At 46.2% G+C, this 18,091-nt stretch overlaps 1 protein-coding gene across 1 annotated transcript in view; it reads left to right on the forward strand.

Annotated features, from left to right (window-relative positions):
* Positions 1–5,121: 5,121 nt before the first annotated feature.
* The window catches only part of CAPN8 (calpain 8), a 71,840-nt gene continuing 58,870 nt past the window's right edge, over positions 5,122–18,091 (forward strand). The window contains exons 1-2 of the mRNA XM_063114473.1: positions 5,122–5,358; positions 18,007–18,076. Of these exons, the coding sequence (XP_062970543.1) occupies positions 5,122–5,358; positions 18,007–18,076 (307 nt within the window). The remainder of the gene's footprint in view (positions 5,359–18,006; positions 18,077–18,091) is intronic.

The following is an 18,091-nucleotide window of genomic DNA, read 5'->3' on the forward strand; positions in this document are numbered from 1 at the left end:
ACTACTCTTTCTGTGAGGGTTGCCCTGTCTTTCCATGGCACTGAAGTTCCTTATGGGAAGGCGAGGTTTCTCTCCTTTTGTCTTTCTACCCAGCACTGACCTCTGCCCAGCATGGTGTTTGCATGGAGAGGGCTTGGGGGTGCAGGGCTGAATGAGTCATTGGATTTATCCTTTCAGGCATCACGACTCACAGCCTATCACCCAGATCAGGACTTCCTCCTGCTAAGTGTTAAGTCCTGTATTGTGGAAAGAGCATGGAATTTAAAATCAGAAAACCTGGGCTCAAGTTTGCCATTTGAGTGACCTTGGGCTAGCCTGACAATACAGTCAGCTTTATAGGCCTGCCAGGCATCTCTCATCAGCCATGGATGTGAAAGTGCTGAGTGCTGGTAGCACTAACGTTCCGTTCAAGTGCAAGTTTTTACAGCATTCCTTAGTCATCCTGGGTGGGCAGTATCCGGGCTGGCCACTGGGGGGCAGTCTCAGCAGGCCTCCCAACAGGGCCTGGACTGGCCCCTTCCCTTCCTGCCAGGGATGAGGGCCTGGGGTGGGATCCCAAGACACAGTGAGTGACCCCACAGATCCGGGGAGGGATGAACCCACACATTCTGATCCTTCCAACCTTTGTTTTCTCAGGGCTGGCTAGATAGGGTTTGTTCTTACTGCTCCAGAACTTTTTAGCACGTATAAGGCATTTGATGTCCTGGACAGATAGGAAGCCAATCGTTTCCTCAAAGACCACCAGTGAACGCTTGGACCATAACAGTCCTTCCCCTCTGTAACACCTTTTTTTCACTTAATTTTTTTATTGAGATATAATTCACATAGCATGAAATTTGCCATTTTAATATGTACATTGAAAGTGATTTTTAGCAGCATAACCATCATCACTATCTAATTCCATTATATTTTCATCATCCCCAGAAGAAACCTTGTACTTATCAGCAGTCAGTCCCACGTCCCCTCTATGCCCAGTCCCTGGCAACCATTAATCTACTTTCTGTCTCTATGGGTTTGCCAATTCTGGGCATGTCATATAATTGCAACCATACAATGTGTGACCTTCTGTGACTGTCTTCTTTTACTTTGCATGTTTTCAAGGTTCATCCATGTTGTAGCATGTAACAGTATTTCACTCCTTTTCATGGCTGAATAATGTTCTATTGTTTGCATATACACATTTTGTTTATCCATTCATCCAGTGATGGGTATTTGGATTGTTTCCACTTTTTGACTATTACGAAGAATGCTTCTATGGGCATTTATATACAACTTTTTGTGTGGACATGTGTTTGCAATTCTTTTTCAATTCCCTGAAGTGGAATGTTGCTCAGAGTTACTATGTAACTCTACATTTGGTATTTTGAGGAACTGTCAGACTGTTTTCCAAAACAGCTGCACCACTTTACATTCCCACAGCAATGAGCGAGAACTGTAATACTCCTGACACTGGATCCAACCAGTTTGCTTTAGCATTCTGAAATTGGAAGGCCCAGGAGAGAGAATTCTGCTGCCAGCTTTCACCCATCCCTTTCCCTAAGTTGTAGTTATGCAAGACAACAAGCTTTGCAAACTTTAATTGACTGAAAAGCACACTCGGGCTCCTGGGTGCAACCAGGGTGATTTATCTTCCTTGCTGAGGGGATAACGCAGGCTGGGTCCTTTTCGCTGAGGAAGAGCTGTCTGTAGGTAAAGCTCAGCGTTCTGGCTCTGCTGCACAGAGGAGGGAGTGGCATTCACCTGGGCTTTTTGCCCAGAAGTGTCCTTATTATATAGGTGCTGCCAGGCATGTCAGGCACGTGTGTGCACAGCCTCAGCAGCCTCTGCAATGGATCCTGAGGCTTTCTGGCAGGGAGCTGGTGCTGGCTCTTGCAGGTGTCTGGGGTGCGAGGCTGGAGAGACATCTGTCCAGGTGGACAGAGACAGCAGGCACAGGCTGCTTCCTCCTGGGTACCTGCTGGATAGCAGGTAGACATTTGCTATCTGCTCATGAGGGGCTGGGGAGCAGAGGCCAGCCGACTCCCCCTGCTGTTCTTTTCGTGACTGGGTACAAGAGGGCTCTATTTGCAGCGGCTCAGACCTGCTGGCCCACATGAGGAAGGGTTTGTTTGTGCAGCATCTGGATGTGGGAGTGAGGTAATTTAGACAGGAGGGGTGGGATAGAGATTGCCAACCCCAAAGGAGCTCCCTTTGGAGAAGGAAAACTACTAGATGCACTTATTCTGTGATTGGATGGAGGAAGGGCTTGCTCATTTTGGTCAATCTAAAGGAACATTTTAGGGAGGTGTAGGAGAAAAACAGAGCCAGGGAAAACAATCCCATGAGATCCTTGTTGATTAACTAATGATGCTGCCTGAAGGTGTCAGGTGCATTATACCTGGTGTACATTTATCTGACGACTGGACATCTTATACCCATGGGTGTTTATTCATGCAGTACATATTTATTGAGATCCTACTACCATATGTTCCAGGAGCTTTCTAAGATCCAGGGATACAACAATGAGCAAAACAAACATGGGCAGTTGTCCTGGTGGAGAACAGAGCCTGGTGGGGTGGAGGGGCATTAATTAAATGGTTGAAGGGATCAGTGCTGGGCAGGGTCTTGCAGGTTGCTGTGAGTATATAAGAAGGGAAATGGCTTAATATTGGGGGGGAGTGTCCAGAAAGCCTTCCTGGGGCACCCAGGTCTGAAGGATGAGCAGGGGGGTCGGAGGTGGGGAGAAGAGCATTTCAGGTGAAGGGCACAGCAGGTGTCCCCGAGGAGGGAAAGAGCATGACATTCCAAGAAGGGAAAGAAAGCTAGGAGGGGAGAACAGAGAGAGAAGAGAGGTCTGGGGATGAGGTGGAGAGGGAGCAGCGCCAGACTGCGCGGGGTCTTACAGGCCATGTGAAAAACCCCTCGTTTTCCACCTAAGAGAAGGGAGCAGCCACTGGGCGTTTTTAAGCTTGGTAGTGACATGGTCAGATTTGTGTTTGAAATGACCACTCTGGGTAGAGTCAGATTGCTCATGGACATTAATCTCAGCTTCAGATAAGCAGGCAGTAGATTCAAAAGTAAATATAAATATTTCCTTTCCTTCCCCACAGAGAGTTGCTAGGTTTCTCCTGGAATCCAGTGTACTTTAAGGAGATTCTGTGCCGATCAAATACAGTTGTGGTTGTGGTTTTAGGGGAGAATGGGGCCACGCAAGTGAGACCAGGGTCAGCTTTGTGGGCTGGTGAAAATGTGACACTAGATGAGCTTAGTAGTGGGTAGACATTGAATCAAGTGAAAAGTGGTGTTGAGGGAATGAACGGGGGGTCCCCAAGGGGGCAGGGGCCCTACCAAGTCCTTCTGAGGCTAGCTTGAGCCTCTGAAAGTCATCTTGACCTTCCTTGGATTTCTGATAAAACCTGGGAAAACACATTTTTTTCTGGACATCTGGGGAGCAGACCCTTCTTTCTGCTGCTCAGACCTGCCCATCTACCTAAGTGCTTCATATATGCACTGTCCCTGGCTTCGAAGGTCACAGCTGGAGGTCAGCTGGTCCAGAGCTTCTCCGAGTGTGTTCCTTGGACCTCTGCATTAGATCATCTCTGGCGTAGTGGTTTAAAAGCTGCAGATTCCTGGGTCTTATCTCAGACCTACTGAATCAGAACTCTTTTTTGATGGAGACAGGGGTGGGAGACAGTGGTGGGCCTATGACGGAATCAGCATGTTAAGCAAGGGCCCCCAGGGACTCATATGCACACTACAGTAGTCTCCTGTGGCTGCTGTAACAGAGGACCACAAGTGTGGTACTTAAAACAACAGGGCTATATTCTCTCACAGTTCTGCAGGCCGAAGTCTTGAGCCAGTTTCACTGAGCTGCAGTCGAGGTATTGTCAGGGCCACATCCCTTCCAGAGGCTCTAGAGGAGAATTGTTCCTTGCCTCTTCCAGGTTCTGATGGCTGCCAGCGATCCTCAGTCTGTGGCAGGCTGTCTCCAATCTCTGCCTCTCTAATCACATTGCCTTCTCTTTTGTCTGTTGTCAAATCTTCCTCTTATGACGATACTTGTGAATTTCAGGCCAAGATCCCCATCTCATGATCCTTGACTTAATCGTATCTGCAAAGACCCTTTTCCCCAATAAGGTAACATTTAAAGATTCCAAAGATTAGGACCTGGTGTCTTTGACGGACCATTTTCCAGCTTGCCACAAAAATCACTGATATGGCCCACATCCTCAGGAGAGACGTGGCATAGGAAATTGGAGCCCAGAGAGAATTGACTAGGTTAAGGTCACACAGCCTGTAGTTCACTTCTGAGATTAGAACCAAGTCTCCTGATTCCCAGGCCTTCTCTTTCTGCTCCTGGCTCCAAGGGATAATGACATCTGACATTTACTGAATGCTTCTTATGCAATATTCTAAGCAAATTACATGTGCTATCTCACCGCTCTTCCAAACAACTCTATTAGGTAGGTTCTCCTATAATCTGCCATTTTACAGATGAGAAAATTAGGGGGAAAAGAGGCTAAATAACTTGCCTAAGGTGACAGCTAATTAGTGGTGGAGCTGGGATGGAGACAGGCAGCCAGGGCCCACGCCTTTACTCATGGCTGAAACAACCTCTGGTTGGTCTGAAAGTACCCCATGAATCACCCTTCTCTGATATTTTTTCCTGCCTAGAAATTATGGAACCAAACTTTTCTGGAAGGAAAGGGAACCCTTCTAATGACTTCTCTCCTGCTCAGAACTACTTCTCCAGTCCCTTGGTGACCACCTGCCTCCAGCTGCACAATGAGCCTTCCCGTCTCCGTCAATACGCTCAATGCCAGGCAAGTGGGTTTGGCAAAGAGGTGGGGGTGGCTGAGATCCTAATGGTTTTTTAGGCTAATGGCCTGGGATGGGGTCTGGAAGGTTCTTGGCCTCCAAGTTTTCTGCAAAAGACAGAAGGAGAAGGTGGGGCCAATTCATTTGCACCTTGGGTACATATTTGTTCTTGGCTGTGATTCACTTCCTTCTGGAGCAGGGCCTGGGGCAAAATGTTTACCTGTTCCACCTCCCTCTGTGCAGCTTTATAGCTCCCTTCTCAGTGCAGCAAGTGTCTGAGAGCCCAGACAGCCCCACTCTCTTGTGCACCCTGGGAGCCCTGGCATGGCAGCGCTGGCAGCTAGAGTGTGCAGGCAGCGGGCAGCCGCTGAAGGCCTTGGCTCCCACTGGAAAGCCGTCAAGTATTTGGGCCAGGACTTCGAGGCCCTGAGGCAGCAGTGCTTGAACTCAGGGGTCCTATTTAAGGACCCAGAGTTCCCAGCATGTCCGTCAGCTTTGGGCTACAAGGATCTTGGCCCAGGCTCCCCACAAACACAAGGCATCGTCTGGAAGCGGCCCACGGTAAGGAGGGGGGCTTGCTGCTGAGCTGCTGGGTGTCTTTCGGGGAGGAGGGCCCTTGCGGCTGGTCAGAAGTAGTTGGGGGAGAAGTCATGGCTATGGATCCAACATTTCTGGATCCCATATTTCAATCACACTCCCACCCCCAGCCTTTTAAGATCTTTTTCAGAGGCAGTGGGGTATCGAGGCAGGAGCACGTACAGGCTTTAGAACCAGAGAAGTTACATCTGAATCCTGGCTCTGTCTGTGTGGCCTTGGGTGGTAACTTAAACTCTGTGTGTCTCAGTTTTCTCATCTGTAAAATGGTGTTACTGGCCCCTTGTTTTTCAGGATTGGCACGAGAACTAGAGAAAAATCTCAGAGCATAGTGCCTGGCACATAAAGGGCACAGAATACATAGTAGTTACTACTGCATAGATAGTCCCCCCCCCCCCCCCAGGGACCACGGGACAAATTGATACTAGATTTAGTCAGCCCTTCGGTAAACTGTGACAACATCATTGCTGAAAGTTGCAGGGCCGCTGAAGGCCACCAGTTATCATTTTCCGTCAGGGCTGGGGTGTGCAGAAGTCAGGGACTTCTGGATGCTATCACTGATATGACCCAAAGTTCAGAAGCAGGGGAAGGAGAACTGTACTCCCAAAACCTTGGCCTGTGACCTCCTGTTATGTGGCCCTTGTAAAGTGATGTAACCTCAGGGGTCAGAGCCCCTGCACACAGAGTGTCTGTGAGAATCGAGATCGTCTGTGTGAAGTGCTCTGTCTGGGGCCTGGCACAGAACAAGATCTCAGAAGAGGAGCTGTTGAATGGACACAGCAAATGGCCCTTGGTCAGGGAGCCTTTTGTCTTCAAAACCACGATAAGGAAATCAGGTCATGGTTCCTATTTTCTTGGCAGTGGTTGAGAAGGGAAGATAAGGAGAGAATAATTCTTTAAAAATGGTCAAAACCATTATTTAACTCCAACTATCTCTACCCCTTCTGTTTTCGTCCCATTGATTTTGCACAACAGTTTCCACCTCTGAGATCGGCTCCTTTGCCGTGACTACCTCCTGCGCACACGGCCCATTGTCCCACCCCTCTGAAACCACGGGATTACCCAGGCATGCTGATAAAATCAAGGTTGTATACTCGATTTCAAGGGTTGACAGCCACATTTCATTTCAACAGACAGTTTTTTGAGCCTCTGTTTTACACCAGGCATTGGCTGTGCACTGTTTGGGGGGTGGTCAGGAGAAACTGAGGAATGAGCTGTGGTCTCAGCTCTGATGGAAACTGTGGGGAGCCAGAGCATGAACGAGGACCGATGCCCAGGGCGAGTGAAGTGAGTGACTGTCAGAGGCATAAGGGATGGGCCACGGGAACCTGGGATGCCACTACCAAATGACAGACGACATGAGGAGGATGGACTTGGAGATCCAAGGGCTGGGGGGGACGGAGAACGGGGAAGGGGCGAATAAGTCACTTAGTGACCAAATTCAGGAATCGCTTAACCTTTGCCTCGTTTTTCTCCTTCCTCTGCAAGTTTGTAAGCCCTTGCTCACCTCCTCAACCACATCGCCCATCCTCCCCCAGCCATGTCTTCACCTGGTCTCACTGTCCATGGAAATTTGGTAATTTTGGGCTAGATGTGCTGATTTGTGCCTGTGAATAGTGGCCGTAAAGTCCAGAGGATGAGGCAGTGGAACCTGATGAGTGTGGAAGCCTGGGACTCCGACCTGGAGTTCGCAAGTGTGTGGTGCATAAGTGAGAATGCGGCACGGTGTGGCCTCTCTGTGCCTGGTCCTCAATGGAGAGCTGTCTCGTGGCTGCTTTGGGCCAGGGTCAAGCTCACGTACCACAAAGGAGCATTAGAAGACACTGCCTTACCCTCTAAGATCCTGCAGATCATTCAATAGATTCCCAAGTTGGTAAAGACTCTGGTTCCACCTCTACCAGGAATGTGCGTTGGATCCTGGGAAATCAGCCTGTTTCTAAATCCTTCATTTTTTTCTCCCAAGAGGCCTCTCAGGGGCTTGTAAGCACAGTGGAGTGTCCAGACGGGAGGTACATTACAAGTTTACTTGCTGCATTTACTTATTTATTTATTTATTATTTTTTTAAAAAAATTTTATTATGTCGATATACATTGTGGCTGATTATTGCTCCCCATCACCAAAACCTCCCTCCCTCCTCCCTCCCCCCTCCCCCCCAACAATGTCCTTTCTGTTTGCTTGTCGTATCAACTTCAAGTAATTGTGGTTGTTATATCTTCTTCCCCCCCCTGGGTTTTTTTTTTTTTTTTTTTTTTTGTGTGTGTGTGTGTGTGTGTGTGTGTGAATTATATATTAATTTTTAGCTCCCACCAATAAGTGAGAACATGTGGTATTTCTCTTTCTGTGCCTGACTTGTTTCACTTAATATAATTCTCTCAAGGTCCATCCATGTTGTTGCAAATGGCAGTATTTCATTCATTTTTATAGCTGAGTAGTATTCCATTGTGTAGATGTACCACATTTTCCGTATCCACTCATCTGATGATGGACATTTGGGCTGGTTCCAACTCATGGCTATTGCAAAGAGTGCTGCGATGAACATTGGGGAACAGGTATACCTTCGACTTGATGATTTCCATTCCTCTGGGTATATTCCCAACAGTGGGATAGCTGGGTCGTATGGTAGATCTATCTGCAATAGTTTGAGGAACCTCCATACCATTTTCCATAGAGGCTGCACCATTTTGCAGTCCCACCAACAATGTATGAGAGTTCCTTTTTCTCCGCAACCTCGCCAGCATTTATCGTTCAGTCTTTTGGGTTTTAGCCATCCTAACTGGGGTGAGATGGTATCTCAGTGTGGTTTTGATTTGCATTTCCCAGATGCTGAGTGATGTTGAGCATTTTTTCATATGTCTGTTAGCGATTTGTATATCTTCCTTAGAGAAATGCCTACTTAGCTCTTTTGCCCATTTTTTAATTGGGTTGCTTGTTTTTTTCTTGTAAAGTTGTTTGAGTTCCTTGTATATTCTGGATATTAATCCTTTGTCAGATGTATATTTTGCAAATATTTTTTCCCACTCTGTTGGTTGTCTTTTAACTCTGTTAATTGTTTCTTTTGCTGTGCAGAAGCTCTTTAGTTTGATATAATCCCATTTGTTTATTTTTCCTTTGGTTGCCCGTGCTTTTGGGTTCATATTCATGAAGTCTGTGCCCAGTCCTATTTCCTGAAGTGTTTCTCCTATGTTTTCTTTAAGAAGTTTTAGTGTTTCAGGGTGTATATTTAAATCCTTAATCCATTTTGAGTTGATTTTAGTATATGGTGAGAGGTATGGATCTAGTTTCATTCTCCTGCATATGGATATCCAGTTATCCCAGCACCATTTGCTGAAGAGGCAGTCCCTTCCCCAGTGAATAGGCTTGGTGCCTTTGTCAAAGATCAGATGGCAGTAAGTGTGTGGGTTGATTTCTGGATTCTCTATTCTATTCCATTGATCAGTGTGTCTGTTTTTATGCCAGTACCATACTGTTTTGGTTATTATAGCTTTGTAGTATAGCTTAAAGTCGGGTAGTGTTATGCCGCCAGCTTTATTTTTTTTGCTCAGCATTGCTTTGGCTATGTGTGGTCTTTTATTATTCCATATAAATGTCTGGATAGTTCTTTCCATTTCTGAGAAAAATGTCTTTGGAATTTTGATGGGGATTGCATTGAATTTGTATATCACTTTGGGTAGTATGGACATTTTCACTATGTTGATTCTTCCAATCCAAGAGCATGGAATATCTTTCCATCTTCTTGTATCCTCTCTAATTTCTCTCAGCAGTGGTTTATAGTTCTCATTATAGAGATTTTTCACCTCCTTGGTCAACTCAATTCCTAAGTATTTTATTTTTTGGGGGGCTATTGTAAATGGGCAGGCTTTCTTGATTTCTCGTTCTGCATGTTCACTATTGGAGAAAAGAAATGCTACTGATTTTTGTGTGTTGATTTTGTATCCTGCTACTGTGCTGAAATCACTTATCAATTCCAAGAGTTTTTTTGTAGAGGTTTTAGGCTGTTCGATATATAGGATCATGTCATCTGCAAACAGGGACAGTTTGACTTCATCTTTTCCAATCTGGATGCCCTTTATTTCCTTCTCTTCTCTGATTGCTCTGGCTAGTACTTCCAACACTATGTTGAATAGGAGTGGTGAGAGTGGGCATCCTTGTCTAGTTCCTGTTCTTAAAGGAAAAGCTTTCAGCTTTTCCCCATTCAGGATGATATTTTCAGTGGGTTTATCATATATGGCTTTGATTATGTTGAGATACTTTCCCTCTATACCTAACTTATAGAGGGTCTTTGTCATGAATGAGTGCTGAATTTTATCTAATGTGTTGCTGTATTCTGTCTGCTAGTATTTTAGTGAGGATTTTTGCATCTATATTCATCAAGGATATCGGCCTGTAATTTTCTTTTTTGGTTATAGCTTTACCTGGTTTTGGTATCAGGATGATGTTTGCTTCATAGAATGAGTTTGGGAGATTTGTGTCTGTTTCAATCTTTTGGAATAGTTTGTAAAGAATCGGTGTCAATTCCTCTTTGAATGTTTGGTAAAATTCTGCTGTGAATCCATCTGGTCCTGGGCTTTTCTTTGTTGGGAGCCTTCTGATAACAGCTTCAATCTCCTTTATTGTTATTGGTCTGTTCAAATTTTCTACATCTTCATGGTTCAGTTTTGGGAGCTTGTGTGTGTCCAGAAATTTATCCATTTCCTCCAGATTTTCAAATTTATTGGCGTATAGTTGTTTATAGTAGTCTCGAATGATTCCTTGTATTTCAGATGAATCAGTTGTAATATCGCCTTTTTCATTTCTAATTTTTGTTATTTGAGTCTTCTCTCTTCTTTTTTTTGTTAGCCATGCTAATGGTTTGTCAATTTTATTTATCTTTTCGAAACACCAACTTTTTGCTTCATTGATCTTTTGAATTGTTTTTTGGGTTTCAATTTCATTCAATTCTGCTCTGATCTTAATGATTTCTTTCGGTCTGCTAACTTTAGGTTTGGATTGTTCTTGTTTTTCTAGTTCTTTAAGGTGAAATGTTAGTTTGTTCACTTGCCATCTTTCCATTCTTCTGAGGTGAGCATTTAATGCAATAAATTTCCTCCTCAATACTGCTTTTGCAGTATCCCACAGGTTTTGGTATGATGTATTATTATTTTCATTAGTTTCAATAAATTTTTTGATTTCCTGCTTGATTTCTTCTTGGACCCATATGTCATTAAGTAGAATGCTGTTTAATTTCCATGTGTTTGTGTAGTTTCCAGAGTTTCGTTTGTTATTAATTTCTAGTTTTAATCCGTTGTGGTCTGAGAGAATACATGGGATAATTCCAATTTTTTTGAATTTGTTGAGACTTGATTTGTGACCTAATATGTGATCTTTCCTGGAGAATGATCCATGTGCTGATGAGAAGAATGAATATTCTGAGGTTGTTGGATGGAATGTTCTGTAGATATCTGCCAATTCCAATTGGTCTAGAGTCTTGTTTAGATCTTGTGTTTCTCTACTGATTCTTTGCTTAGATGATCTGTCTAATATTGACCTATACAGGTCCCCTGCTATTATGGTATTAGTGTCTATTTCCTTCTTTAGGTCTAATAGAGTTTGTTTTATAAATCTGGCTGCTCCAACATTGGGTGCATACATATTTATGATTGTTATGTCTTCTTGATGGATCAGTCCTTTTATCATTAGGTAGTGTCCCTCATTGTCTCTTTTTATGGTTTTTAGTTTAAAGTCTATTTTGTCAGATATAAGAATAGCTACTCCAGCTCGTTTTTCTTTTCTGTTTGCATGGTAAATCTTTTTCCATCCTTTCACTCTTAGTCTATGTGAATCTTTATGGGTGAGGTGGGTCTCTTGTAGGCAGCATATAGTTGGGTCCTCCTTTTTGATCCAGTCAGCCAGTCTGTGTCTTTTGATTGGGGAATTTAAGCCTTTTACATTAAGAGTTGTTATTGAAAGGTGTTGATTTATTCCTAGCATTTTATTGGTTGTTTGGTTGTCTTAGGTTTCTTTTGTTCCTTGCTTTCTGATTTACTGTTTGGTTTCTGTGTTTGTTGGTTCCTTAGGTTGCAGATAGCATTTTTGTTTGATTGTTTTCTCTTCATGAATGCCATTTTTATTATACTAGTGGGTTTTGATTTTTCTTGGGTTTTTCTGGCAGTGGTAGTTATTTTTCAGGAACCAAACCCAGTACTTCCTTGAGGATTTCTTGTAAGCGTGGTCGTGTGGTAGTGAACTCCCGCAGTTTTTGTTTGTCTGAAAAATATACTATTTGCCCTTCATTTCGGAAGAATCGCCTTGCAGGGTAGAGTATTCTTGGCTGGCAATCTTTGTCTTTTAGTATTTTGAATATATCATCCCATTCCTTTCTAGCTTTTAGGGTTTGTGATGAAAAGTCTGATGTCAGCCTGATTGGGGTTCCCTTATAGGTGATTTGATGCTTCTCTCTTGCAGCTTTTAAGATTCTCACTTTGTCTCTGAGTTTTGCCAATTTGACTATAACATGTCTTGGAGAAGGCCTTTTTGGGTTGAATACGTTTGGAGATGGTTGAGCTTCCTGGATCTGAAGATCTGTGATTTTTCCTATACCTGGGAAGTTTTTTGCCACTATTTTGTTGAATATGTTTTCAATGGAATCTCCATGTTCCTCCCCTTCTGGAATACCCATGACGTGGATATTTGAGCGCTTAAGGTTGTCTGATATCTCTCTCAGATTTTCTTCAATGTCTTTGATTCTTTTTTCTTTCTTTTTGTCTGCTTGTGTTATTTCAAACAGCCCATCTTCAAGTTCAGAGGTTCTCTCTTCAAGTTCAACAAGCCTGCTGGTTAAACTCTCCGTTGTGTTTTTTATTTCGCTGAATAACTTCTTCAGTTCAGCAAGTTCTGCTACATTTTTTTTCAGGACATCAATTTCCTTGTACATTTCCTCTTTCAGGTCCTGTATACTTTTCCTCATTTCATCATGATGTCTAGCTGAGTTTTCTTGTATCTCATTCAGTTTCCTTAGAATTATCACTCGAAATTCCTTGTCAGTCATTTCAAGGGCTTCTTGTTCTATAGGATCTAGAGTTTGAGATTTATTAACTTTTGGTGGTGTACTTTCTTGATTTTTTGTATTTCTGGTATCTTTTTTTTGATGTTTATTCATTGTGGCAGGGGGTTTTACAGTCCACCGGTTTGAGACTATTGACTAACTAAGATGTTGCTGTGGTTGCCAATTTCATATGGCTACCTCCGTGACTGCTCAGTTGGCCTTTAGTGCCTTGTGTGTATGGTTGCCTCAGGTCTTGGGCCTCTCCAGGGAGCCACCTTTCTGGTCAGCTTGGACTCTGCTGGGCTGCTGGATCACGTACCACAGGGTGTGTGATCTCTGTTGAGCTTTCACTTCCCATGCAGGACTTCTCCCTGTTCCGTGTGCTCTGGCCTGGGCTGTTGGATCTGTGCAGTGGCGACCCCACAGGGTGTGTGGTTTCTGTCGAGTCTCCGCCTCCCTGGCCGCACGTCTCCCTGCTCTGTGTGCACTGGGCTGGGCTGGGACGTGTCTTCTGCAACTCTCGTCTATCAGCTGGGCCTTCAAGACCCTGCTCGGCACCGCCTCACCCAGGAAGTCTACCAGGTTTCTACTAGGCACAGACGACCGGTCGCTCTGGGTGCCTTTGTAGCACTGTGTAGATCTTTCTCAGGACTTATCACCTTCCTCCTGGTATCGCGGTTATTTGTGTACTTGTCTTATCTCCCACGCCAGAGTGTGAGCTCCTCGGGGGAGGAGCCCTCAGCACACGGTTCAGCTTTGTATCCCCCCGGCCCGGACTAGTACAGTGCCCGCCTGCAGACAGCTCTCCGGCAGGTTTAAGCAGACTTGGGAACTCTCCTACCACACTATTCCCAACCAGAAATTGGTTAGGCGTTTTTCCGAACTGGTGGCCGCAGAGATGGTATTTGCCTCCCAGTAACAGGAAGTTTACCGGGGGTGGAGTCCAGGGTGTGGTGGAGTGACAGTTGGCCCCTCCCGTACTTCCTTGCCCTCCCAACACTGACTGGGGACGCCCCACGCCACCAGCCCTGCCAGAGAACCGTGGAGGGAGTGGGAGGGGAGGCTGGCCTGCAGGCCCCGGGAAGCCCCGCGCCATGGCAAGCAAGTGGGAAGGCTCAGTGAGGAGCCGAGCCGGGCCTGAGCTGCCACCCCCTGAGAAAATGGAGGCAGCCCCGGTGCGGTGAGTGGCTCGGTGATGCAGGCGGAAGCCGGGTGGGCGTCAGCCCCCCGAGCAGGGCCGGGCCAGGGGTCACTCACAAGGCTGTGCCAGGTCGGGCGCTCACTCTCTGCCTCTGGTTTGTCGCCTTCCCCGTTCTCGGTTCCCGCCGCCTCGGGCTGCTTGCTCGGTCCCGCGGCACGGTTCGGGCGCTCCCAGGAATCTTCTTTTAAGCTGGCCTGAAACCTCGAATCATGAATAGGGCAGCTGGTCACCTTCAGCGTGGCCCCGGCCTCTGGGATCCTGTCTGCATCCACAGCAGCCCTGGTGCTGTGTTCCCTGTTTAGAGACTCGCTTTTGCAGCTAAGAAACAGTTCTTTTCCTGCTCCATACTTCAAAGCTGTTGCCTGTAAATGAGGCAGCCTCTCCTGCAGAGGGCAAAGTGGCGGTCAGCCCCCACGACTGGCCACCAGCTGCGGTCCTCCCTTAAGAGATGGCGAGAGGAAGGTCCACAAGTTTCCTGGCTGCCTGAGGCCCAGTGGCCGCCTTTTCCACCTCAGCTACTCTGCGCCAACCGCCACAGCCACCGCCATCTTGAAAACCTATTTATTTATTTTTAAATTGTGGTAAAATACACGTAACACAAAACTTACCATCTTAACCGTTTTCAAGTGCACAGTGCAGAACTGAAGCTCTGTACCCACTAACAGCTCTCCCTTCCTTCCTCCCCTTTCTGGAAACCACTGTTCTGCTTCCCGTCTCTGTGAATCTGACTCCGCTACCTACCTCACATCAGTGAAATCATACAGGATTTGCCCTTTTGTGACTGGCTTAATATACTTAGCATAATGTCCTCCAGGTTCATCCATGTGGTAACATGTGTCAGAATTCCCTTCCTTTTTAAGTTTAAAGAACATTCCATTGTATGTACATGCCACATTTTGTTTATTTATCCATTGATGGACACTTGGGTTACTTCCCCCTTTCGGGTACTGTGAGTCACGCTGCTGTGACCATGAGTATGTAAGCATCCCTTTGAGACCCTGCTTGCAATTCTTTGTATCCAGCCAGTAGTGGAATTGCTGGATCATGTGTTAATTCTATCTTCAGGTTTTTGAGGCACTGCCATACTGTTTTACACAGTGGCTGCACCATTTTACATAGCAGCTGCACCATTTTACATTTCTACCAACAGCCCACGAGGGTTCCAATTGCTCCACATCCTTGCCAACATTTGTTATTTTCTGTTTTCTTGATAGTAGCCATCCCAATGGATGTGAGGTGGCATCTCATTATGGCTTTGATTTGCATTTCCCTAGAGTGATTAGTGATTCTGGGCATCTCTTCTCGGGCTTATTGGCTGTCCGTGCATCTTGGGAGCATCTGCTCAAGCCTTCTGCCCTCCTCACACTGGGTCACTTGCTCCTTTGCTTCACCTGCTGCTTTGAAGGTGACCTCACACTTTCTCAGTCTTGGGGGCCTTAAGCCAGCTGCCCAGACATGGCTCATATCATCCTGGTTTCCACAGAAATGTTCATTTTTACCTGCCTTTGGGGGAAAGGAGATGAGATGGGCTGAACATAACTTCTGCATGTGTTTTTGCCCTCTCAATGACAGACAAAGTTTGATACTTAGATGTTTTCTGAAATCATAGTTTGACATCCTGCCCCTGCTGAAGTTTCTGCTTACTTTTAAGCTGCTGAGCAAAAGGTTTGTTTGAGGTCTTGTCCCAAGGGTTGGAAGACAAGTATGCCCAGGTGAAGATCTCAAGGTAAAGCTTGGGTTCTCAGGATGAGCTTTTTGTTATTTGCAATCCTAAGACTATGTTTTCTCTAGTGGTGGGCAAGAACAACAATCCTATCACAAAGAAAATGTCCAGCTGTGTGAGGTCAGGGAGCGTTCCCAGCAGGTGCAGGGTCAGGGTCAGGGAGCGTTCCCAGCTGTGCAGGGTCAGGGAGCGTTCCCAGCTGTGCAGGGTCAAGGAGCGTTCCTAGCTGTGTGAGGTCAGGGAGCGTTCCTAGCTGTGTGAGGTCAGGGAGCGTTCTCAGCAGGTGCAGGGTCAGGGAGCATTCCCAGCTGTGCAGGGTCAGGGAGCGTTCCCAGCTGTGCAGGGTCAGGGAGCATTCCCAGCTGTGTGAGGTCAGGGAGCGTTCCCAGCAGGTGCAGGGTCAGGGAGCGTTCCCAGCTGTGTGAGGTCAGGGAGCGTTCCCAGCAGGTGCAGGGTCAGGGAGCATTCCCAGCTGTGTGAGGTCAGGGAGCATTCCCAGCTGTGCAGGGTCAGGGAGCATTCCCAGCTGTGCAGCGTCAGGGAGTATTCCCAGCAGGTGCTTTTCTGTGTCCTCATTTCCCGGCTTCCCCACATGCTGGGCCAATGCCCAGCCCAGGCCCTATGGTTGGAGAAATGTCCAGGGTGAGTGGGCCCTGGTGCGGCCCAGTCAATGATATTCTTCTTTAAAGTGTCCACCTTTTGACAACTAAGCAGTTTATTGACCTTAAGGAGAAATACAGAGAGACAGGAGTCTGCATAATATGTAAGCTGCATCATAAGGATGGAAGTTAAGAGGAATGTCAAGAGATTACAAAATATTGGGGAAGAAACCAAACAAACCCAAACCAAGAGGTCCATTGCTAGAGGAGTGGCTAAAAAACTCATGGTACTTTTCATGAATTGACAAAGCTCTACGTGTCCTAAGAAAAGATGTATAAGACATAGATGATAAAAATATAAATATGTGTGTATGCTTTGATATCAGAAGACAGTTTCTCAAGGGATACATAAAAAATGTTAACAGTGAAGAATCTGGAGTAGACTTTTTGCTTTTCACTATTATTTACTCTTGGATTTTTTTTCTTTTCTTTTTTTTAAAAAGATGACCGGTAAGGGGATCTTAACCTTTGTCTTGGTGTCGTCAGCACCACACTCAGCCAGTGAGCGAACCGGCCATCCCTATATAGGGATTCGAACCTGTAGCCTTGGTGTTATCAGCACCACATTCTCCTGAGTGAGCCACAGGCCGGCCCTTGGATTTTTTTTCCATGTGCATGTATTACTTTTTCAATAAAAAACAAGTTAATGACTGTTGTTTTTAATACCTGAAGCAAGCCCAGAGGAGCTGTTTGGGGCCCTTTCGGCTGGAGCTGGTGGCCTTACAGAGGGTTGTGGGGCTGCCACTCAGAAGGCTCAGCTCACTCAGCAGAGTCCCAGTGTCTCAGCTCACGGCCCCACCCAGACCCTGTCATCTGCCCTCAGCCTCTCCTGCTTCCTTGTCCTTTATGATCGACCATTTCTTCGTCTCTGTGGAGTAAGAGAGAAATGATTCTCACTCTTTGTGGCCAGACAGTCTTTGATGTAGCACAACCCAGAATGCCTCTCATTAAATGTAAGCTGACCCTTTTCTGTCCCTCGAGGTCCCTACCCTTTCCCCTAACAGTTTGGCTGGTGGCCAGGCAGGCCCATCTCTTCTTGGGAACCAATCCTGGACTGTTCCTGAATCCTGCCTTTCTAACGGGCATGTACCATCTCCCACCGAGGAAGTCTTTTGTCTGTAACCCTACAGGACGTGTCCCCTGTTCCTTTGAGGTCTGGTCTACATTCTGTTACTATGCACTACTCTTTCTTTTCTGATGTTTTCATAATGTCAGTCTTGGTTTCCTACTTAGACAGAAAGCACTTAGAGGCCAAGGACCGTGTGTTTATTTCTTCTCTTTTTTCATGTCACCATGGTCCCCTCTGTGCCCTGCCTGCCGTGGTGCAATTGTACCATGTGTAGAATGGGCACTCAATAAATCCTTGCTGGGTAAACAAGTAAAGAAAGAAGGCCCCAAGCCATGCCTCATGGGCCTCCACAGCCACTAAGGCCACAGGATGGCCTGTAGGGAGAGGCCAGCTAGGGATGTGAGTGGAGGAAGTGCAGGGCAGGCACGGGAGTGCATCGGAGCTGAGCTCTCCTTCTGCATACCTGGCACTTTCTGACACCTCAGCAGTTCCATCAGCACTGGGATCATTATCACTTGGTCAGGTACTTAATGAGAGGCCACAGGGTGCAAAGCATTTTGCTAAACATTATTCTAATCCTCTCTCTGTGTAAACAGGGGTGTGGTCTGAATGGGTGAGATCGTATTTCATCTCATTATTATCTCAGCCTTTGCCTCTGCCCCGCCTCCCTGCACCCTACTGCCTTATCATGCTCGTATACCCACACAATACAAATAGCAATAGAAATACTGTCACGACAGTTAACCCCAGCTGTGCGACTGTGGGCAGGCCTCCTCCCTTCTTGTGGTGTCAGAGTCCTCGGCAGTAAAATGATGCACTGCAGTAGATGGCCTCCTAGGCTCCTCTCAGGTCTGAATTCTGTGACTCTGACATCCCTTTACCCTTGTCGCCACCATCACTGGGCATCTTGTGACTTGTGTTTTGTCCTATGTTACTTTCAGGAATTGTGTCCCAGCCCGCAGTTTATCGTTGGTGGAGCCACACGAACAGATATTTGTCAGGGTGATCTCGGTGAGTAACTGGGGA

The sequence above is a fragment of the Cynocephalus volans genome, chromosome 11, assembly GCF_027409185.1.
Source record: "Cynocephalus volans isolate mCynVol1 chromosome 11, mCynVol1.pri, whole genome shotgun sequence".
NCBI classification, from domain to species: Eukaryota; Metazoa; Chordata; class Mammalia; order Dermoptera; family Cynocephalidae; genus Cynocephalus; species Cynocephalus volans.